The 23,830-nt window shown below is 40.2% G+C and overlaps 1 protein-coding gene across 2 annotated transcripts in view; it reads right to left on the bottom strand.

The window, feature by feature from the left end:
* The window catches only part of dok6 (docking protein 6), a 57,587-nt gene extending 34,343 nt beyond the window's left edge, over positions 1 to 23,244 (bottom strand). Inside the window, exons 1-2 of one of the 2 annotated variants that reach the window (XM_082546538.1) lie at positions 22,887 to 23,244; positions 22,710 to 22,799 (exon numbers count right to left, since the gene is read on the bottom strand). In XM_082546538.1, the coding sequence (XP_082402664.1) occupies positions 22,710 to 22,799; positions 22,887 to 23,021 (225 nt within the window). In that variant the 5' untranslated portion in view covers positions 23,022 to 23,244. The remainder of the gene's footprint in view (positions 1 to 22,709; positions 22,800 to 22,886) is intronic. The other variant, XM_082546539.1, reaches the window with a different exon arrangement.
* Between the last annotated feature and the right edge of the window lie 586 nt (positions 23,245 to 23,830).

The raw sequence follows: 23,830 nt of genomic DNA, 5'->3' as shown, positions 1-23,830 counted from the left end.
CAGGCACCGAAATACTGAATCTAAAAACAGAGAGAAGCCGCCACATCAAGTGTGTCATCCGTCTGCTGACAGAGATACCACGTCTCCTGATGACTACACCAGGGCGCAAATTTATGCACTGTAAAAAAAAAAGAGTCATGCAGGAATTTAGTCGAAACAACTCATCTTTTGTTCAGCTTTATATTTAATTCTGACTCAAGAAATGTTGGCTTAAAATAAAAAGTTGAATACATTAATTTTTAAATTAGGAGAGTTTCAAAGCATTAGCACTTCCAGGTTTGGTTAAAAAAATTTCCTGTGAATATTAATTCATGTTAAAATAAAGTCTGTATGTTCAATGTGATAAAAATAAAAACTATTCATTATGATTATCCAAAACCTTATGGACCTGAATGTACAGTTAAGTCCATGAGTTTCTGGACAATGACCCATATTTTTGTATTTTTGCCTCTGCAGCCCCAAGGATTTTAAATCAAACAACCAGCATCTGATTGAAGTGCAGACTTTGAATTCAAGGCGTCTGACAAATTAGCATTAACTGTTTGGGAATTAGATCCATTCTTATGCACAGTGCTCTATTTTCAGAGGCTCAAACGTAATTGGACTGACAAGTATTTTCATGGCCAGGTGAGGCCTGTTCCCTTGTTATTTGTTAACAAATGAAGCACATGCAAGATCTGGACTTTATTCTAAGTTTTGAACTTGCATTCTGTAGCCGTTTCCTGAAACTTGGAGAATGAGGTCCGGAGAGACCTCATTCTTCCTTCACTTACACAGTCATGTCGGTGTAAGTGAAGGAAGCCATCTGTTTTTTTTTAAAAACTGTTTTTTAATAAAAACTTTAGGAATTATTTCAGTTTTCGAATCCGTTCAATTTTATTTGATTAAGGCCAAACAGTCACCTTAAGACTGTTTATATTGTACGGTTATTCAGAGAAAACCCCAACAATCAGACAGCCCACTGTGAGCTAGCAATTGTAAAAACACCTCTGCAGGTCTAGAAAGTATTTGAACAGATGCCATAAAGATTTAGTTGTGCAGATTGATGTGAAAAGAAAAGTATGGAAGGAGAGAAACAGCTTATGATCCAAAGCAAGCCACAATATCTGCCAAACATGGAGGAGGCAGTGCATGGTATGGGCATATGCTACTTCCACTGGCCTTTGTTGATGATGCGATGCAGCAGGATGAGTTATGAAGTCTGCAGGGCTATACTCTCTGCTCACATTCAGCCATGGACAGCGCTTTACAGTGCAAATGGACAATGATCCCCATTGCACGCTGCAAAAAGCAACCCAAAAGTTTTTCAAGGCAAAGAAATTAGATCATCTTTAATGGCCAAGTCAGACATTTGATCTCAACCCAACAGAGCATGCTTTTCAGTTATTAAATACAAAACTGACGTCAAAGACCCACAAACAAGCAGCGACTCAGGGTGACTATAGTAAAAGCCCAGCAGAGCATCTCAAAGGAGGAACCAGGAAGGATTTTCATCCAAGTATTAAAAATAATCTTTATCTTTAAAGTTATGTTAGTTTGTCCAATTACTTTTGAGCGTCTGAAAATAGGGAATTATATTATAAAAATGGCCGTAATTCGCGAACAGTTCATGCAGTACTTTTATAAAATCCCTGGAATTAAAGTTGAAAGTCCGGACTTCAATCACATCTTGGTTGTTTAATTTTAGATCCTCTGTGGTGGTGTACAGAGACAAAATTACAAACAAAAAATGGGTCAAATGTCCAAAAACACTTACTGCATCTTAGGCTCACTGATCTGTGTTATAAAACGGCTTCAACTGCTGCAATTGTAAGTAAACCCTAAAATACACCAGGCACAGCTGCAGTGCATTCTGACACAGCCACCGGAGCTGATCGCGCCCACTCAAGACAATGCTTACTATTCCACCAGATGCACTGGGGTGCGTTTCAGAAGGGTCCCAGAAGCAGATCTACCTGTCAGTAAAGTAGTAGTCATGGCGCAGATGTCACTGAAAATAGCCTACATATCCAGAGCAACAGAGGCTCTCCTCATATTAGTTTACAGTATTCTGAGAACACACCGAGGTCTTAATAGATTTGTTCAGCTTTACAGATTAGAGTAAAGAGCAAGTCTAATTATCATGCACCTCCTCAGCTTCAACAAGGACTTAACTGAAATCTGGTGTCTGAACCTTTCCCGTAATCTTGATTGGCAGCTTTGAGAATGCTTTCAGATATATTAAATACAGACCTGTATGGTAGTCTCTTATTAATACGACCCACTGATCAAAATGCTGCTTTCAGTGAACCCCAATATCCATCAGCCTGCTAAGGTCAGAAAAAAATGAAAAGGCTTATATGAAGATTTAAGGCAGTCATTTTATTGTGTATTCATTTAAATTTGGGGCTGCGAGATGAACCCAAAGGGCCGCTGGAATCCAGACGAGATTGGGTCATTAAAAATTTAACACTTCATTAACACGATCTTGGAATGATTTATGAAAGAAAATTATTTTTTCAACACAAGTTGCCCACGATTTTATGTAATATGTGTGTATGTGTGCAGCTGTCCTCTTTATTCATAAATTAACATACCAAAAACAGAAGAAAGCAAATAGAAATCTTTTGATTATTGGTTTAAAATAGGCTTTTGTAGATATATTTAAATGTGAATTATTGCAAAATGATGGATTTATCACCTCATACCAACTTTTATTGTATTTCATCAACAAATCTAAAAAATTTATTAACTATAAGAACTTTGAATTTACCCAAAAAGTAAAAGAAATCTCAGAGGTTGACTCTAAGAGTCTAAGAGTCCTCCAAAGACACATCCAAAACCCTTAAATGAATTCAAGTTGTCTCATGAATTTAGACAAAAATATGGAACAAAACTTTGTTTTTGAATTGCATGTAACTGCATGGCAAATTGTAGAAACGCTGTTCATGAGAGCATGTTGATGAGAGGTTCTTCATTTTCAATAGCACTGAACACTGCACAAAATGCATTTTCCATCTTACAATACGTATAAATAAACAGAAGGTCTATTTATATCTGTTCAAAAAGGTCAGAAAAAACCTCTCCTACTGAGTTTGTCCACAGGACCTTGATCTTTTGTCATTTCCTAAGTTGGTAACAATGAGTAGGCAAAAAGAGGTTGCATTTCAAAAAAGTGACAACAAAAATAACATATGGGGGCATTGTTAAGGCACATATTTTGAGGTCAGATGAAAAAAAAAGCAAAAAAAAAAAAAGGCCAAACTCTTCAGTTATAATGCAACAGTCTGGATCTACAAAAAGAAAGGCTAAGCTCCTGATCCATGTAAGCTTTCTACCATGAAGAACAGTCAGTTGTATCCTTCCTCTTATAAGGATTCAGGAAAGAATACATGGAGTGATATCATGCAAACTGTTGATGACAACCTGCTTCAAAGTGCTCAAGATCTTTGATTAGGATGACTTTCAGCAACCTGTGAAATAAGCAGTGAATTGGCTGTGGAGTGGGTAAGCCATAATTTCAGTTCTGCTAAAAATGATGAATAATAGAATATCTTGAAAATGGCTTTTTACAGCACTGGCTTAGTAGGATTGACCTTGAGCAAATGTGTAATTTTCACCACACTGCAGGCTCTCAACAAATAAAATATAGTAGATTTTCTACTTAGCTGGTAGCAATGCACTAAATAATGTGAGAGGAGTCATCAGGCTGAATGCATTTTTAAACTGCTTAATAGTCACTACTACATCATTAGACGTGTCCTCAAGACTTACAGGGACTACAACCATCTTTAATCTTCAGAAATAATAAAGTGTTGCAAAACACTGTCTATCCACAGACAGCCATAGAAACAGCTGCGAAACTCCTAACTGCCTCTGCATGTTTATTTTTTCCTGCTTATGGGAATTTTTGACGCCCCTAAAGAGGTTTTAGTCAGAACCACAGGAAAATCACCACTGTTCAAATCTTTTTAATTGAGGTTTCATTTACTTAAGTATAATGGGGCTTTTGTTTATCAAATTGTCATAAAAAAAAGAGGAACAGAATTATGTTGAATTTGCGCAATTGCTAAAAACAATCTCATGCTTACTGCTGCATTTACTGTCACCCCCAAAGGTGCATCCTAAGTCAGGAAAAACCCTCCACTGTAATTCCAGCAGCAATCCGTTTTCCAGAACAACATTTTGCCATGATGACACATGCAGAGACTCATACCGCAAAGCATGCAATTCACACCAGCTGTGCTATCATAGCTGGTATGAATTGTATTTAGGGTGCAATGCTAGTGAACCTGCAATACAAACCTCAATAATCTTGTCTTGTGATTGCCTTTTTCCATGCTACACTGCCATCCCACTTCACTAACATAGCTGGCCATGTGACGGAGAGACGTTGTAAAAGTTAAGTGCAGAAACTCAGTTCATGGACGTAAACACAAACACGTCAAGGGGATTACGTGACAGCCAAGTCAGATAAAGAGAGGACTCCCTTCAGCTGTGTAACTGCAGGGACAACTCTGCTAGTTAAGCTTTGTGTTGGAACAGACAGTTTAAGTGTCCTACATGTTGTTTTAAACAGTCGATGCAAAGAGCAGGAGGATGAAGAGGACGGTTAGTCTTTTGGAGTCGTCAGTAGCTCCAGGTTAAAGGATGATAGTCTTGTTAAAGCATTTATGTTTAAAAGGTCCCTCAAGTAAAGCCTGGAGTGGAAATAGTATGGTCTGGTTTGTTTTTTTGTTCCTTCACTGATTTCATTGTGATCAAGTAATCATGCATGTGATAAAATGAGGTTCATTTCCTAATTTCCTCCTATGGATCCCACTTAAATTACGAGGTATGGACCGAAACTGTGGATCTCCAAAGCTGTGGATTTGTTACCCCCATAAATGTACAAAATTGAGTACGACAACTGAGATTTGCATGAGGAAACAGGAAGAAGTACCAGAGCCAAAGTGTGATCGCATGGAAGCAGACTCCTCATGGTTTAAAGGCAAGCTGAGAACAGGGGCAGGGGCAGGGATAGCTCAGTAGGTAAAGTGGTCGCCCCATGATCGGAAGGTCGGTGGTTCGAATCCACTTAACGGCTACCCTGAGGTACCCTGAGCAAGGTACCGTCCCTACACACTGCTCCCCGGGCGCCTGCTTAGTGGGCTGCCCACTGCTTCACTGAGTGAATGGGTCAAATGCAGAGAAAAACAAGTAATTTCCCCATGGGGATCAATAAAGTATCCATTATTATTATTATTATTATTATCTGTCTATCTATAAAATAACTTTGCTTTATGATGTAGTGACATTTAATGTAGCCATAAATACCTTAAAGTTCAACTTGGATTCCTATCCGCTAGGATTTTTAGCTGCAGGGGTGTATAAAGCCCTGACTGACAGGCCTGAAAAAGAATTTAAGAGCTCAGACACCTCATGGAACGAAGTAATGAGCCATCTTTTGAGCCGCAGACATTTTCTGTAAGTGGCCTCGAACACAAAGTCCATTCACTTCATGGAACATTATCAAACTTGTGACGTTATTGAGGAACTGTCTCGCCTCTCAATAAAATATGAACCCTATTCCCCCCACAGGCAAAATCACTCGTTATTTGGATGAACTGAGGAACTGTCTAAAGACGTGAAAATGATTTCCAATGACAGCTCGCTTCAGCTAAATGACTAATCACACAGCGGAATAAAAATAGCTGACTGTTAGATTGGGAGAACTAGTGAATACTGAAACACGATCGTAATACCTCAGAGGCACAAATGCTTTTATTATCCCTCAGATACTCGATGAAAGATGGGACAAATGTGGGCAGGGTTTGTACCCTCTTGATGATTCATATCTTACAAACTATGATTTAAAGTTGATTGCTGCTGTACTTACAGGCAATACAAGACATAAGAGCCCTGCAATCAAGGTAGGCCCGCGACACTTAGACATAATAGTAACAGACCGGATTTAGCCACAGCTTAGGTGTGGAAAATTTTGCTCTACAGCATCCCGAACAGAAATTATATTTGACCTTGAAATGATAAGAACACATTAAGAAACAAATATTGGGAAAAGCACTGTTCTGTCTGTGTTGTTGTTTTCTGTCTAATTTGCCAGCAGCATGGTGTGGATGAAGTTTCCCTCCTCATTCAGCTCTGCATAAGGTTTACTGTTCCCTCGGTGATAATGATGCCTGATGGACTATGACAGACCAGACCACGCAATATCAGCTCCTAGTGCTAGCAATCAATTTCAGACGGCGGCAGGGTCTGTGCCGGGGTGTCCATCTTTCTAATTTGATTTGTTATCCCGTCGGACAGTTGTTACAGCAATCATCGCAGCGATCACTCCTCCGACCACGACCCCGGCCTGCGGCTCCCCTCCCAAAATCCTCCCAGGACTATTCCGGCATTTTGACAATTCTCAGCCAAATTCAAAGGTTGCAACAAAATTTCTCTTAATTGCACCACCGCGCCCTCTGTCACTCTCTCCTCTAGCCGCTGGCTGTCACCTTTGACCTCATGCATAACTCCCATCCCACCCAACCTTCTCGCCTCCTGTACCGAAATACTTTTCCCGCCGCATCTGAAATGTTTGGACATCCCATAATTTTGTAATTCGCCCCTGACTACAGCTGTTGGCAGGGTGGCAAGCCAGCCGCGCCCCAGTTAATCATAGATTACTTTATCTGGGCCATTCCAAATCCTCATGTGTAATGCAGTGCTACCTCAGCAGCAAGTAATCACTGCCCCCCACCTTCCCCCTTTCCATCCCAAACACACACATACACACACACTTCTCCTCCTCACTTTCTCTCCAAGCCCCTGATTTGTCTCTTGCCTGTCCCTCTCTTCTAAATTTCTCCTCTCCCATTCCTCATCTCTTTCTTCTGTCTATGCATGATTGGACATTCTCATCAAACATTCATGAGCCAAACTGGTCCCAAAATGTAATATCAGAGTATTAGCAACTCTTATTTCATTTGTTAAAGCCTTGGCCATGTCTGTGTGCTATTACGCACAGTATTCATAGTCGAGTATTCATAGCTGAAAACTGGATCCCAGTCACAATGTGGCATGAAATATGACGGACAACAGGTTCCAGCTGATTCCTCGCCAAAAGCAAGGGGTCCGTCTACCCAATATGACAAAGAACGCAAGGGCAGGCGGTATTAAAAGAGCATGTAATGGACAGTAATAAAAGAGAGCAATGGAGAAAATTGGATAAGGCCTGGCGATAGAAAAAATAAGAAAAAGAGCAGCAAATAGAGAGTCCAAGGGAGAGCAGAAGGGTGGTGAGAGCAGCTGCTGAAAAAGAATAGACCTGAGCCACAGCAGCAACCGGCTGCAGCTTTCCATTAAGATAAATTATACTTTTAAATAGAACTTGAGATAAAAACATTAAGAACAATTATTGATAGCGACCTCTTTTACGTAAGGTTTAAAAGAATCTGAATCACAGACATAACATATTTACAGTCACTTTATTAGGTACATCTTGGGTTGGAATCACTGTTGTCTTCAGAGCTGTCTTAACTCTTCACAGCACAGATTCAACAAGGTGCTGGAAAATTCCTCAGAGAATTCGGTCCACACTGACATGATACCATCACACTGATGATGGTTTCTCAGCTGCAAATCCCTGATGTGAATCTCCCATTTCACAACACCCCAAATGTGCTCATAAAAGGATTTGGACATGGTCAGCAACAATACTTGCGTTTAATCAATTGCAGGTTCAATGCATTGAGTGTTCAGAGATGCTTGGCTGTAATGAATGCTTATTTGAGTCACTGTTGTCTTCCTATTAGGTCAAAGCATTCTCGACTGACCTCTGGCATCAACAAGTCCTCTTTATCCAGAAAACTGCCACTCACTGGATATTTTTTTCTTTCCTCAGATCATTCTCTGTAAACCCTAGAGATGACTATGCGGGAAAACCCCAGTTTGAGCTTCAGCAGGTGTTTTAATCATGTCCACAAGCTTAATTCCACTAAGTTGCTGCTTGGTTATAGATTTATTACATATATGTGATGACAATCAGTTGAACTGGTTGACCTTGTTCAACTAAGTTTTGTCAAATATGGATCTGACAGCATTTCAATGAGAAAGTAAGGCTGGAGACTTAACAGCTAACAGCCTCACTAGCTTGTTTACCAAAGTGTATCCATAGTTTACCGATTCATGGTGTCTCTGTGGACTATGATGTTTGCAGACAACACTGATGATCAGCAATGAGACTTGGGAGCAGGCAGAAGAGAGGATGGACAGGTAAAGGTATGCTCTGGAGATAAGAGGAATGAGTCAGTGGAAACAAGACAGGATGGAAGTGTGTGATGAGAAGGAGGCAGGCAGAAAGGTGAAGATGCACAGATCAGAGGTAATAAAGGTAGATGAGTTCAGATACCTGGGGTCAAGCATTCTGAGCAGTGGACAGTACAAAAGAGGGGTTAAGAAGTGAGTGCAGGCAGGGTGGAGTGGGTGGAGATGAGTGCCAGGGGTGATTTGTGAAAGAAGGATAGCAGCAAGAGTGAAAGGGAACGTTAACAAGATTAGTGAGACCTTCTGTGATGTATAGTTTGGTAACGGTGGCCCTGACAAAAAGGCAGAAGATGGAGATGAAGATTTTTGTTGGGAGTCACAAACACAGAGGCAGAGAGATAAGGCTGAGATGGTTTGGACATGTGCGGGAGGGGGGGGGGGGGGGCAGAGGTGATATACTGGACAAAAGGTGTTAAAAAGAGAAGAGTATGTGAAAAAATATTATAATATATATACAGAGGAGATATAGTATTTGGTTGCTGGAGGAAGATGATCCAGTATTTTAAAATTTTTCCTTCCTTAAAGTAGTTTTGTAATTTGGTCTCTCATTAATTTAAATTAATGAGCATTTTAGGGGGGGGGGGGGGGGCAGTGGATATACTGGACAAAAAAATAGGAAGAGAAAGACCACAGAGAAGAAGGAGAACATGCAGAGGAGGACAGTAGGGATTGGGTGAAGATGATCCCCTCAAAAGAAGCTGGTACCTTTAAAAGAAAATGTTGAGAATAAATAATATAATTAGACCTTTTACAGGAGTGATGAGGCAGAAAAAAAGCTATGGAGACCAAAAAACATTTCTGTATCAGGCTGGAAAACATGTTGCTGTTGAACATTTTAATATGGAAGTCTATGAGGAGTGAGTCAATTTTGGGGCAAGCCTCAAGAGGCTATTCGAGGAACTCCAAAGAGAGGTTGCCACTTGACATACACTAGTGTTTTTCACATCCTAGAAAGCCAGAAAACAGTCTTAGTAAAAAAAATCTTTCCAATTCTCATGCAAATAAGACTGTTGGGCGCAGAGAAAGTGTTTCTACTGCTGATTTCTTATTACTGAGAGAGAGACAAGGGAGATGTTTGACCCATGCTGGGCTGCGCAGCCTTGAGCAGAACAACATTAGTTAAAATGTCACACACTGTGTGGATTCAGGCGTCAGAGCCACTGTTGCAGAGCATTTTTTTTTTCCCCCTTTCTTTTTCTTTTTTTAAAGCACGGCACAAAAATAGCAGCCAAATTATTCTGAAGGAGATGTGGGTCAATATTGAAGTTTCTCTCCCAGGTATGAGAAAGAGTGAAGATAAGTAGTGGGGAAATGTTCCTGTGGTGTAAACAGGGTGACGCATTGCTTGTGTCAAGCGGATTCACGGAGACTTAACGCTGTTTTATTAAGAAAGCAGATAATAAAGCGTTACACTGTGATCATAAGACCATAATCTACCAATACAGTTTTATAATGTTGCTTTCCTTGCTGCAGCAAAGTTATGCTATCGTATATTTTAACTGCTATTGATTTCAATGTGACACTGAGGTTGGCAGACACTGTTGGCTATAGCGTTCAAAGCAGTGCTGGACTTGCATGCATGTGTAAAACATTTTTTTGTCGGGCCAATTTTGCTTTAAGTCATCATTATGACTATTGCCTGCTCTTTAAACCATCCCTCATCCAAACCTCTTTATGTATTACAGCTTAAGTCAGCAATCCTCTGCACACACGCACACACACACACACACACACACACACACACACAGTCACTACAATTTCCATTTAATCCATGTACAAGGCTGGAGCTTTCACAGACAATAACACACAGACAAAGAAGAATCTGACTGTGGGCCTCACCAACAAGCCTACTTAGGCTATTGCAGACAGAGAGCAACAATGCGACGCAGTGTTATTTTTGTTGTAACACTAGAATAAGTTGTCCAGCGCTATGCATCCAGTAGCCAGGCTGAATGTTAAACTGAACTAAATCCATAAATGAAGGAGGGCATGGGCTGAATGCAGAAAAAGCACAAAAATCTACTGAGGTCTTGATGTAATGTAGGCAAAGCCTTATTTTCCACTTTAGTATGTTGGTGCTCTCGTCGCCGCCAGCTTCAAGACCGGCAAAATTAGCATCTAGGCCAACAGGTGAGGGGCTGTTAGAAATACAGTGCCTCAGAAGTGACCGACTAGATGTTGTGGGAAGAGGATATAAAGTAAAGGGATGAAAGCAGCTTTTTTTTCCCTTTCCCACAACCATGATCCAACTCCACCAATTGAGCTTAATTACCATTAGCTGACCACTTGATTATCATATCAATAAAGACTGTGAAATCAAATGAGGCACAGACCACTGTGCAGCGTTCCACCGAATATTTGCATGTTTAGCAGGATATTACGAAACGCCAAGTGTTTTCCAGGACACTTTGTGCAAGCGTTTGTTATTTGAATTTCATCAGAAGCCCTAAAAGCAAGTAATCCTCATGCATTGGTGCATTCATTCCCCCCGAGGATTAATTCTAAAGAGGTACTCGCTCACTGATGTTCAGGCTGCTTCTCTGATATGGTTAGCCGGGGAAGCAGCGAGCTCTGTGTCTGCAACGACCGTTTCCTCACAACCAGAAAGCAAGAGATTTGTGTTGCTGGAACTAACTTGACTCAGCCACATTTAGGTTTGCGAAATCAAAGAGGACATTGGGGGGAATAAACGCGCGTGTGCAAGAGAGGAAAATGCGGACTTTTATGTCAAAGAACGGGGTCCGATGGAGTTTGTCATATTGTTTTTGTCTCATTTCCTCCCAAAGAACACACTCCCTTGGAATAAGTGGGCTACGATTCAGTGTCACTCTGTGTCTCAGCATGAAATCATTGAGGAATGCAATTATCACTTTGCCCAACAGACATTTCTCTGAAATGAAAGAGAACAATTGGGAACGTAAGGGGAAGGGAGGGGGGTGTATGTGTATAAATAGGGAGGGGGTGTAACACCAGCTAATGCGCGCCCTAGTCCCTGCTCTAAACTTCAAACTTACTTTTTGTTAAATTACTTCAATCCTAATCCGCCAGCGTACATCGTGGGTCAAGAGTTTGACACATTAACTTCCCTTTCTTTCTTTTATTTTATATTTAACTTTAAAGTTGGTCCAATAACTGCATGTTTTCTATGGTTTTATGACTCTTAAGAGCCACTATTTTCTCTATTATGACCTTTAAATTATCCACTCAAAGTGCTACTGCCAAGGCTACTATTGTGTGCTCCATTTCCCTTGGCAGTCCTTACCCAAAATTCATTCCCTGAACAATAATTCTCACGGAAATATTAAAGCTGTTTAATAGGAATGGGATCAGATTGCTTTGACCTACACTTGAGGTCATTTTGGCTCATTAGAACGGGAGTGCAAATTTTAAGAGCAGGCTGCTTTTGAAGGCAAGGCAGTCGAGGCATTTCATGCCGAGCTGGGCAGGTACCAAACTGTCACCACGGTGCTCAGCGAGAGGTAAACTGTCACCTCCTTACTATTAAAAGAACTCCCTTGAGAAAGAAAGAGGGAGGGAAGGAGAGTGTACAAACTCAGCCACAAATAAACAGGAAAGAACGAGCTTCCACACCTTTGGGTGACAAGAGCTGCTTCCTTTTTCCTTAGTGTACATGAGACTCTAAGGTCAAGGCTATTTGAACAATGCATTAATAATAGAGCATCCAGCAATTAGTGCCATGTAAAAAAAATTGTGTTATTTGACAGAATGGGAAAATTTTCATTATTCAACAAGGTTATTTGGCTGCATTTGAAGCAAAACAGGTGTAATATTTAAATATTTATTAAAGAACTCCATAATAATGTTTACCTATGTGCCACAGTGATTAAATTAAGAACGCAGACACAAAGACAAGCCCTTTAGCTCAGATACGCACACGCAGCTGAGGCTATCTTTGGCTGTACACTGTACTGAATGTGCTTGGCAAGCAGGCTGATGAAAGGTAACTGCAGGAGAAGAACTCATTATAGATTGTGATTCAAACATAAAAGGTTGCTGTGTCTTTTTCTCCCCAAGAATAACTTCATCTGATTCTTTTTTGCATCCGTGTATACAAATGTCATTTTTTAACAGCTCATTTCAGAAGATTGGATTTGAAACAACCTTTCTAGATCGCGCAATGGCTAAACTGAATTTGGCAACACTTTCAGAAGCATGACTGACTGATGACACAGGATCTCTGACTTCTAGTCAGACACAAAAATTAACAAACCTAGCAGTAAATTCCCTTTGGATACTAGCCATTTACACGCTGCCACGTGAAGTCACCCATGCACACATGCGAACGCACGCAAACACAATGCCCACATACTCAATGCGCACATGCACGGACACACAAACTGAAAGTGAGCGTAGCTGCAGAGCTGCACCCCGAGGGCTGGTCTGTTGATTAATGAGGGGAGGAAGGTAAGAAGAGGAGGCTGAAGCAGAAGTGTTAATGGAGCTATGACAGATTCCTCTAGGCCTGTTGTTTTATAGGTGAGTCTCCAGTGTATCTGCACAAAGTAGCAAAAAGCTACTACAGAGGACTGTAAAGTCCCACTCTAATTTCGGGGAGAGATGCTGATCAAATAGACTTGGATATGGAGCAACATACTATAGCCATTATTTAAGGAATACATGTATCTGTGAACACCTTATTAGATTATTATAGCTCTTATTTTCAGCCACAAGACAAGCTCGAGTTTAAAGCAAAATTCATTTCACTGAGACATCTCTACAACGTTCTCTTGTAAAACACTTCTGAGAGACATACCTTGGGTTAAATGACAGCACATTGAGTGATTCTACAGGAACATCCAATCTGTTCATGACTTGAGGCAGTTTGGAGGAGAATCTCAATAAATTGCTATTCTTTATTGAGATTTTCTCTAAAAGTATCACTTGAAAGAAAGATGTGATCTAGAATGGATATATTATCGCTAAATAGACTAAACCAAGAAGAGATGGGAACATGCTGTCTTTACGCTAAGGTAAAGATAGATGGGTAGATGGGATGGTTTGCCATTTATTTAATATATATTTATCTGTGTTAGCTTGATTGGTTTAAGCTTCTATTGCATTGACTTTTTCTAAATGGTCTTTGCACAGCAGCATTAATTTACCACAATAGAGAATAAGGTTGGCAAAGGTTATAAAGCTAATTAATACTTCATTCAAAATCAGAAATGCAGCTCTCATTGTGACAATAGATATTTTTTTTAAAGTATATAACATGCCTGGATCATGCATTTGCAATTTTCATGGAAATTCATGCGATTATAAATATATTATAGAAGTATTGTAGTGTTGTAGTATTGAGTAAGTATTGTGGCATAGATTCAACAAGGTGGTGGAAACATTCCTCAGAGATCTCGGTCTATGATGGCATAACAGTTACTACAGTTTTGTATTGTAGGCTCCACATCTATGATGACACTCTCCTGTTCGACCACATCCCAAAGGTGCTCTGTTGGATCGAGATCTGGTGACATTTGCATAAGCTATGCTGTTCGTCATATTCAAGAAACCAATTTGAGATGACTCGAGCTTTGAGGACGGGCACATTATCCTGCTGAAAGGAGCCATCAGTAGATGGGTACACTGTGGTCATAAAGGGATGGGCCAGCAGGCACTTCGGGACCAAAAGTGCACCAAGAAAATATCACCCACTTTCTTATACCAACGCTATCAGCCTGAACTGTTGATACAAGACAGCACTGATTCATGCTTTTATAATGTTTATGCCAAATTCTAACCCTACAATCTGAATATTGCAGCAGAAATCAAGACTCAGGCTGGGCAACTTTTTTACGATCTTCTACTGTGTGTCTTCTACACACAGTAGAAGCCCATCTGTTTCAAAGTTGTGCAGTTATGCAGAACTTTAAGACATAAATCACCTTTATTTCCGATTCTGATGATGAGTTTGAACTTTAGCAGGTCATCTTCACCATTTCTAAATGGTTAATTGCATTGAATTGCTCTTATGTGATTGGCTGATTATATATTTGCGTTAAAAAGCAGCTGAATGGGAGTAACTAATAAAGTTTCCGGTGAGTATATATAGAAGACTTTTCAGTCTGGGTTAAAGTGCTAGACACAGTCCAGCAGACAATCTAACGTCATATATATATATAGAGAGAAAAAAGGAGTAGCAGAAAAAAAGCAGTGTTGATATAATGGATATTTGTAACAAAAAAAACCTTTCTGCTGGTCGTAATCATTCGAGTGGCTTTAATGACAAACCAGTTATAGCATTCGTCCCCTACCATGACAAAAACCTCTTTTGATAATTAGGAACAACTGAAATCAATAATGTGAAAATATTTAAGTGAAGTCCTGGCAAAGATTTATTCATGACTATTCGTGACTATATAATAGAGGCCCATTTTTCAGCATGAATAATGATTGTTGGGCTGTTGTTCCCCATATCTTGTTAGAGACGCAATTCATCAGGGCCAATAAGAGGTGGCGATTTGTCTTCGGGGTTTATCTGATGGAGGAAGCTGATGAAAACCAATGGAAATGAACACACAACGTATGGCTCTGCATATCTGTGAGTCAATGCACTGAGTCCAAAATGATCTATCACAAAAAAGAGGAGCTAAAAGTAGGCTGCATGCACCCACAAGGCACAAATAAAATCATAAGCAAAACTAGTCATATTAAAAATCCTCTGTCTTCTTCAGCTCCAATTTCCTTTGGCAATCAGAGACGAAGTGCAGAATGCGGCTAATTTTTGCCCACTGGATGTAAAGAATGACTGATTTGCTAATTGATATAACCTGACTTCATTGCACAACCTCAGCCACATTTATCCATGTTGTTTGGAAGTCTCAATTGCTGCAAGTCTAACACAGCTGACAGTGTATTTTCTATGCTCCACTGACAAGTACAGTTCCTGGGATGAAAAATCTCCTGACATCCACCATTCTGGACAGCCTGTCATTGTTAATAGTGAGTGCATGGAAGTGGCAAGATCCTATCTTAAATGGCTGTGCCATCTTGGACAATAGACACATTGTTCTCCACTCCTTTGCTTCTGCTTTGGTGGGTGCTTGTGTGGCAATAAGGGGAGGGGGACATACCCACACACCATCACAATACATGCTTTCCACATAAAGGCCACTGATACTGGACACAAATACCCACTTGTAAGTCAAAAACAGCGGCGACTGAGAAAGGAGGGACGTTGATAACAGCTAATGGAGGGAGTGACTGTACGCTGAGATGGGTAGAGAGTCCAGAGGAGTACTTAAAGAGTAACAACTCTTCTCTTCTTTTATATTAAGTGTTTAAAAAAAGAGCAAAAGTGCTTTGTTTGTGTTGTTAGCGTCTTTATCCCTGTGCACTTTAAGCTGCAAGCGAAGCATTTGTTTTTGTTTTACTAAAGATGTGGTTTGGTAGCACAGAGGAAATTTTATTCCAAAAGAAAAACACAATCCCATTCGCCTTGTGCTTATATGCTTCTACCAGCCAGTACAAATCAATATCTGTCCAGAGCTATAGATTTAATATATAACCACTTTGAAAGAATTTCATATGTTTAGATTAGTGTCTCTAATTCAAGACCCAACCAAAAGTGAAATACGGCCACAATCTTCTGTGCTGTTGAGTTGTGGCTCTGAATGATGGCCAGAAAAGTAAGTTGATGTTTGACCTTTTGGACATAATTTTATCCAGTTAGACCATTTTCAGAGATATTGCTGTAGCAAGAGTACAAATCTTTGAGTCATAGCCAAAAATCTTGTTTTAGCACGGCCTTAACATGGATGACCAACTTATAATTAGTTCATTGTTAAAACCAAGTAAACAGTTGTGCCACATTTTAAGAAGATGTACTAAATTTGATGGATGGAAAACCTTAAAATGCAATACCTCTGATCACAGCTGTTGATAGAAAGCAGGCATAAAATGGTCCAAAAGCAGCTCGTCACATGTGAGATGGTGAAACTGGAGAGTGTCTTGTTATATTTGAAGAAAAAAAAAGGTTGCTTTTGTTGGACGAAACAATGAAATTGCTAATCTTTTCAGCTCTGAATGGAAATTCCCGTTCAGCTCTATTTCCAGCCTTCGTTTCTTGCCCAGTGTTGCAAATACGGATGGATTCACGAATGTTACATTTATCCCATGAGTAAGCATTCATGATTAGTGTCTAACCCCCGAGCCAGTGCGGCTGATGGAAGTATTACTCCATGTAATGTCATGCGTTCAATCACAACAAATTATTCCTCTCTGTCAGTTTCTAACAAATCTTTCCGTTGTCTTTTCTATCAAACACTGAAATCTAATTCCCCCCACCAACACCAAAGGAGGTGAAAATCTAAGACGCAATAAACTCCGGCAGTTGTTACTTGTTTGCTTGTTTTTTCGAGTTTCTAGATCGCAAAGGGTTATTTGCAACAAAACAAACTGTATGCATGCACAAGATTGCAAAATGGTTCACTCATAAAAAACTCATTTTAAGACCTCAAATCACTTCTGCAAATCTATAAACAGGACTGTATTCATCTTTTTGCAAATGATATCCTTGTGCTAGGATGATGAATAACTTAAGCTCTCAGTCTGCAGCCCAGATTATTGGTTTACTGATTATTTGTTTATATTCAGACTTTTTGGTTGATTGTTTTTTCACTCCTCATTCCGGACCAGACATAATGCATTTTTAATGTGTTTTCTGCTTTGACATTTAATGCTGTGCTTGGACCAAGGCACTCTCAAAAATACACTTAGATGGCATTAGAGCTGTCCCTCTCAATTTTATTACTGCTATTATGACGTGCACGAACAGCAAAGCTTATATATTATTTGTGCTTTAAAGATCGAAGTTAGTTTGCGGGGTCCAATCTTTTTATTTGTGCTTAAATTTAAAGGTGAAAGTTGACCAATTGTGCAGTCCGGGACAACGAAGGTACGCTCGCTGATTTTAATTTCCAACAGCACTCTTAATCTCAGGAACTTATTCCAGCTCACTGAATGAATATGTGTAATGTGAATGGGGTCATTTGTTGTCACATACCCGCAGAGAATTATAACTCCTTACACTCACTCAGCTCTGTGCAGCTTTATATCGTCTTCCAGCTAACTGTTTTGCCTTGGCTGCTCTCAGTAGAGAGGAAAAAAAAAACATGATAATGACAGTACGCTTGTTCAATGTGAGCGGCTACTTTAACCTAACATGCAGTCATGTGATCTAGTGCTAACAAAAGAAAATTAAGGTTTTATGAAAAAGAAGTCATTTGTTGTTGTTTTTTTCATGTGGTAAGAACCAATACTATTTAAAGGAAGTGAGAAGCACTCTGTGTCCTCTTAAAGTACTACCCAACTACCTGTGAGCCAGGATCTGTTCTACAGCTTCTTTGAAGTGTCAAAACATGTTTGTGAATACAGAGACTGGCAGACAAACTCACCTCCAGCAAACTTAAATTGACCGCTTTTGCTAAGACTCAAAGTAAAGTTGGACAGACGCAGAGGGGAGGAGAAAAATATTCACAAGTTGACCTTTTATATTTACCGCAGTGTTCCTAAGCTTGGGAAACATGTACTGTACTGAGACTGACACACAAATTACTCAAAGGTCACCTTATTCAGCCTTTCAAGAGGAGTCCATCCCACTGATAGCATCAGCCGTTTTTTACTGAAAGGAAACAAAGAACCTGTTTTGATGACAGAAATATCGCTACTGCTGTTTCTTAGACGCTGCTAGATTTTGCTTTTCTCTGCACTGAAGCACTTCACTTGTTTCTGGCTCTTGTAAGGATTTAGTTTATTTTCATGTTGTAAAAAAAATAAAAAATACTGTATGGTACAAAGCCACAGGATTAAAATTAATTGAGAATCCACACACTGTTCTCTGGCAGCAGATTGTTTACTTGTTTGTCGGGTGCATGTGTGTGCCAATTCAATGTCGAACCAAGCCAACTTGGTGTGTGTGTGTCTGTGTGTGTGTGCCTTTGCACTGTGTCAGGGGGAATAGCCTGTTGGGGTTATGGAGGGTGCAGCGCGGGGTGATGAATAGGATGCTTTTGTGCTCGGCCCCACAGCTGTCTACAAACCAGTGAAGGAGAGAAAGGTGAGGGAGAAAGGGGGTAAGGTAAGAGAGATAGCCAAATAAAGGGGAAGAAAAGAGCAAGGGAGATAAAATAGCGCAGAGGAGATGAGAGCGTCACTGCTCCACATGGGGAGTACAGGTGAGATACTGGGAGCTGAGAGGTGAGAGAATGGGTTTAGAGGTGAGGAAGAGAGGTGGGGAAGGGGGGATGTGAGAAAGGAAAGGAAAGAGCGACTGCTTGTGCATTCAAGAACACTGCACCGTTGTCTCTTCAGCCAACACAGAGACAAAGACGTTGGCTAATGTAGGAAATCGTTGACATTCATGTGCATGGACAAAAACAAAAAATGCCTCCAAAACAATAAGAAAAAAAGAGGGCGAGAGAGGAAGCAGACCTGACCTCATGGCCTCAACCTTCACACATGATGGGGTTTGAAAATGAGCCAATCATAGTGAGTGATGCTGATGAGTTCGGCCAAAGCTGTTGGTGTTGCTGTGGCCACTTTAACACCTATCACATAAGGACAACCACTGGACTGTTTCTAATAATAAAAAAAAAAACATTTAAAAAAGTAAAATACATTTTAAATGGCACTGCATTACAATAGAGGCCAATGTGGGAGCACCAGAAGGTCAACTGTGATGCAAAGTCTTGATATGTGATATTTCAGAGCCCTTTAATGCACTTAAAACATTAAACAAGCATCACATGAGAAGGAAAACACCAGAAACCTTTCCGACCTTAGACTTAAAGCAGAGCAGAGACAGTTCGCAAAAAAAAAAAAGAAAAAAAAGCTGCCTGCTGACAGGCAGGGCTCGATATATTTTCAGAGCTGAGCATCAGAAATTGTCAACTGTCAACTTGTGTCAAGTATTTTTGACCAAGTAGATCCTTATTTACATCCACTTTTAGATTTCACTGTAGCAACATTCTCGAGAGGCCGTTTCACCAATGTTTATGCAACCCCAAATTCAAAATAGTTAGGACACAGAATGCAATGATGTGCAAATCCCATAAACTAAATATTTTATTCACAGTCGAACACAGAAAACATATCAAATGCTTAAGTCTTTCATTTTAAGTATTGGCTCATTTTGAGTTTGATGGCAACAACACGTCTCAAAAAAGCTGGAAAAGTAGGTGGTACTAAAAAGAAACAGCTTGAAAGTAACTGGCTTACTTAGCAATCGGTCAGTAACATGATCTACCAAAGCCTGGATCTACAGATGGTGGCTCAATTTCAGATGTTCCTCAACTTAAAATTGCAAAGACTTTGAATATCTTATCATGTAAAGTACATAATATCAGCAAGAGAGTCCAAGAATCTGGAGAAATCTCTGTGCGCAAAGGCTGAAAATCAATATCTGTGATGTTCGGTCTCTCAAGCGGCAAAGGGTGTTTTCATGGAAATCACTGCATGGGATCAGGAACACTGTGTATATCCATATATGCAGGTTAAAGCTCATAGAAAACATGAACTAAAGAGAAGAGAGACCATCTGGCTTGTTCAGCGCTCAGTTTAAAAGCCTGCATCTCTGATGGTATGGAGGTGCATTAGTGCCTGTGGACTTGGCAACACATTGGCACATCTGGAAAAGCACCATCCATGCTGAAAGGTATATACAGGTTTAGAGCAACATATGCTCTCATCTCTTTCAGGGAAGGCATTTCATACTTCAGCAAGAAAATGTTAAACTGCATACCGCACGTATTACAACAGCATACCTTTGTAGTAGAAGAGTGTGGATGATGAAATGACCTACCTGCAGTCCTAGACCAGTTGTAAACATCTGGCATATCGTGAAATGAAAAAAATATAACAACAAAACCCAGGACTGTTGAGCAGGTAGAGTCTTATATCAGACGAAAACTTAACTGCAAAAGTCCAGCAGCTGCTCTCCTAAGTTACCAAACTTTTGCAGACTGTTGGTTAAAGTAGAGGGGACGCTGCACAGCTGTAAACGCGACCCTGTCCAACCTTTTGAGATTCATTGATGCCATCACATTTAAATCCCCCTTATATTTTTCATAAAATGGTACATTTTCTCAGCTCAAATTATGTTCTCTATGTTCTGTTTTTAATAAAATGTGAGTTTATGAGACTTGAAAATCATTGCACTCCATTTTTAATTACATTTTACACAGCTTTTTGGGGACGCAATTTGGGTTGTACATTTAGCATTCAAGAATATACTTTAATACAATGAAAACTGCCTTAGTGATCACTAAAAATGTCTAAAAGGCATCAGTCCCAGTTCTTCACATGTGTAGACACTGTCGTGTTGTCTGACAGTATTAAGTGGAACAACTGTTAGACAGTTTGCTCAAATAAAACAAAGGCTCTGCATGTTCTGGTAAGCTGCAGCAGGAATGCAGTTGGAGAAAATGTGAACAGAAGTAAATATAAATAAAGAAAAATACTGCAAAATACTGAAATAAGTATTCTTATTACTTCAGAGCTGTGTGTAATTGCACTGAAATGAGGTCCATTATGTAGATTTGCCTGTATTTTATTGATGAAGAACCCAAAGAAGCAAAGAGATAAATACATCTCTCTATCCAAATACGTGTATTCATTTACCCTTCTAATCTGACTCTCTGTACAGTACGTTCCTCGTGTGTTCTGTTTTACATACATAAACATTACTGAGGTGTTGAGTCATCGATAACAGGAAGAAAATTGAAAAAATAATGAATTAAGCTTAATAGAATCTCTGGTTTATGTTGAGAAAAGCTGCAAAACAACTTTTTTTTTACATTTCTAGACAACTGTGAATAACATTTTCATTTTCATCCCTCTCCAAATCCTCCCAAGAACACTTAAAATAATGCAACAGAAAAAGAAGAAAAATCGCCTGTTGATTCAGGCACACAGATGCCCGATCCTGCTCGCTCTTGTTGTTTTGTTCTGCCTGTTTCCGAATGAGAATTGTCCTGGAATAACTAACCCTAGCGTGGACAGATAAATACATTCCATCTTCCCACACCAGGGTGCTCTGAGGCGATCGCAGCATGACTTTTCTATGATGAAACAGCAGCAAGCGGTGGAGGGCTGAGGGAGTGGGCGAGCAGGACACAAACTGCTTTTCTCCACAAACAGCAGGATGAGATGCGGAGCTGGCAGCGATATGGCATCCATACCACGAGCTCAGCCAACACAGCATGCGTCCTCACACTTGCTTTGCAAAGTCATAGGCTATCCACATCTTCTGACCACATTTGACTAATAGCATATGCGCGAAATAAACACACTGAGTCAACTGAGCTGTGTACGAGCAGGCGGATTTGCATGTTAACAACGAGAAATGTCTCGCGCCTTCATTTGTTTCGTGCGGCTTGTAAAGCGACTGTTACTATCAAAGAGTAATCAAAGATATCCTGAACAGCAGCAAACAATGGCAGAACAGTGTTGATGAAGCCAGGTGATGATGAGGGGAGGCAGACATCATTAGCCCCCATCATCACACTTCATCAGAGTAGAGGGAGTGTGCCCGCTCTGTTAGCGTAATGAGCTGGAAGTATGAACAAAAGCAGATGGCTTTATGAGTCAGACAATAAGGCACTCATAATTGAATCTATATCATTCATTTCAATTTAAGCAGTCAAGCCATTTTTCCTCCTTTCTGTATCTCAATAGAAATCCTTAATCAATGCATTGAGGAGCTGCCATCATAATGAATCAGGCGCACTTCAATGAGACTTTTCAATTCTGCTGGGAATAATTCATGAAGGCTGAAAGAGAGGTAAAGTACAGCGCAGCCTGTGCTGTATGATAAAGGTAGGAACAAGTATTTCCCATCTTAACATCTGTATGAAAGAGTGTTTATTTTTACCATACATCATCCATAAAGGGACTAACATTACCTTATTACACACAGGAATGTATGCCATATGACTAATCGTACTATAACGTTACATATTTTTTATATCCCTATAATCTACTGATTAAATCTACCAAGTTGGTTACCCTTTCTTCGAGCTTATACATTCATAAGACTAGTTGCAGGCTAACATTCTGGAAGAAAACCAAGTTATGGCTGACAACAAGCACAGGGTATGATTGACAAACCCCTGGCACATGACACCAGCTGTCAATCACCCAGACTTTACCATCACCTCCAAAGTATTTGTGCAGAAAGCACCGAGTGAAACTTGGCGGCTGCTGGAGCTTCTCTAATCTGTTTTCCCTCTTGAAGAGCTCACAGCAGGACGCTTTGCCCGTGGAGCAATTAAAGCCTCTTTCTTAATCCAGCTGCCCTTGACTGCAAACAACTGGAAGTCCTCTTCCCTTTCCTTCCTTCCTCCTCCTACACTACCTCCTCCTTCTGTTTCTCCTCCGCCTCGCTATACAGCAAGTGCAACAGTACTCACCCCCAGTTTCTTACTCCGTATCCTCACGTATCCCTGCTTGACTATATCGTTGAAGTTAGAAGCCATGGTGAGAGGGAAGCTGGCGGCTTCCTGTCCGAAAGAAGGAAAAAGAAAAGAAAAATAAAGTAACCTCTCTCTTTCTCTCTTTTTTTAATTTTGAGTAGCGGAATCTTTTACTTGAGGCTCGGTCCGTGTGACATCCAGCAGGAGGAGAGCGAGAGGTGGGCAACCTGCTCCGGTGTCAGCCAGTATGACGCTTGGGTTGGCCGGCTTCAGCGGCGCGATCCATCCGGGAGAGGAGGGAGATACCATTCGTCAGCTGATTCACTTCAGCCGGAGAGGAGAGCAGAGGCGCGCTTCCTGGACCACACCACCACGCACCGGCGAGGGGGGCGTGGAGGATATGTGCTGAGGAAGGTGGTGGTGGGGGTCATTTTTATTTAGTTTCATATTAAAAGCCCACTTTGTTCAAAAACGAAATCCCCTTCCTCTCGCTTTCCCTTTTGCAATCGTTGTAATTCAAAAAGTCACTTAGTGGGAGTCATACCTACTGTGATTAATATCCCCGAGGAATCAGTGGAAACTGTAATGGTTGTCTACTGGATTAGTTGGCATTAGTCCAAAATGCTGGACTCTATTTCCTCTGTTAGTCTATTTTAGCAGGACTAAGCTCCCAGTCTCAGAATATTGTGCTCATTTTATTGTAGCCTTATAAAATAATGTTTTTCATGACAGGCAGCACGATCTTTAACCCTTTATGGTTTACTCATGGAAACACATGGAAATTCAAAATTTCACCCCTAGAGCATCTTACATGACTTTTTTTTTTTTTCTACTGTGTGCCTTTTTCCAATTGTATTTTAATTTTTATGGCAAATCTAGTTCAGTGAAATAACCATAATATGGTTCCTCAGCCCCTTTTAGGGTATACGTTTTTCCAAAAAGTGTGTATATACAAAACATAGAAAAACACATTAATTTAAAGTAACGTTTATTTAAGAGCATTTTCTTTTCATTCACAATGGAAATGTCCAAAACTGTAACAAACATATTAAAGCACAGCCCTGACCAGTCACAGGCAGCTGCCTCGCAGTAACATAGTAACATGCTGTATCATGGTA

The sequence above is a fragment of the Aulonocara stuartgranti genome, assembly GCF_965226115.1.
Source record: "Aulonocara stuartgranti genome assembly, chromosome: 9".
In the NCBI taxonomy this organism is placed as follows: domain Eukaryota; kingdom Metazoa; phylum Chordata; class Actinopteri; order Cichliformes; family Cichlidae; genus Aulonocara; species Aulonocara stuartgranti.
This window is presented reverse-complemented; position numbering and strand designations above follow the sequence as displayed.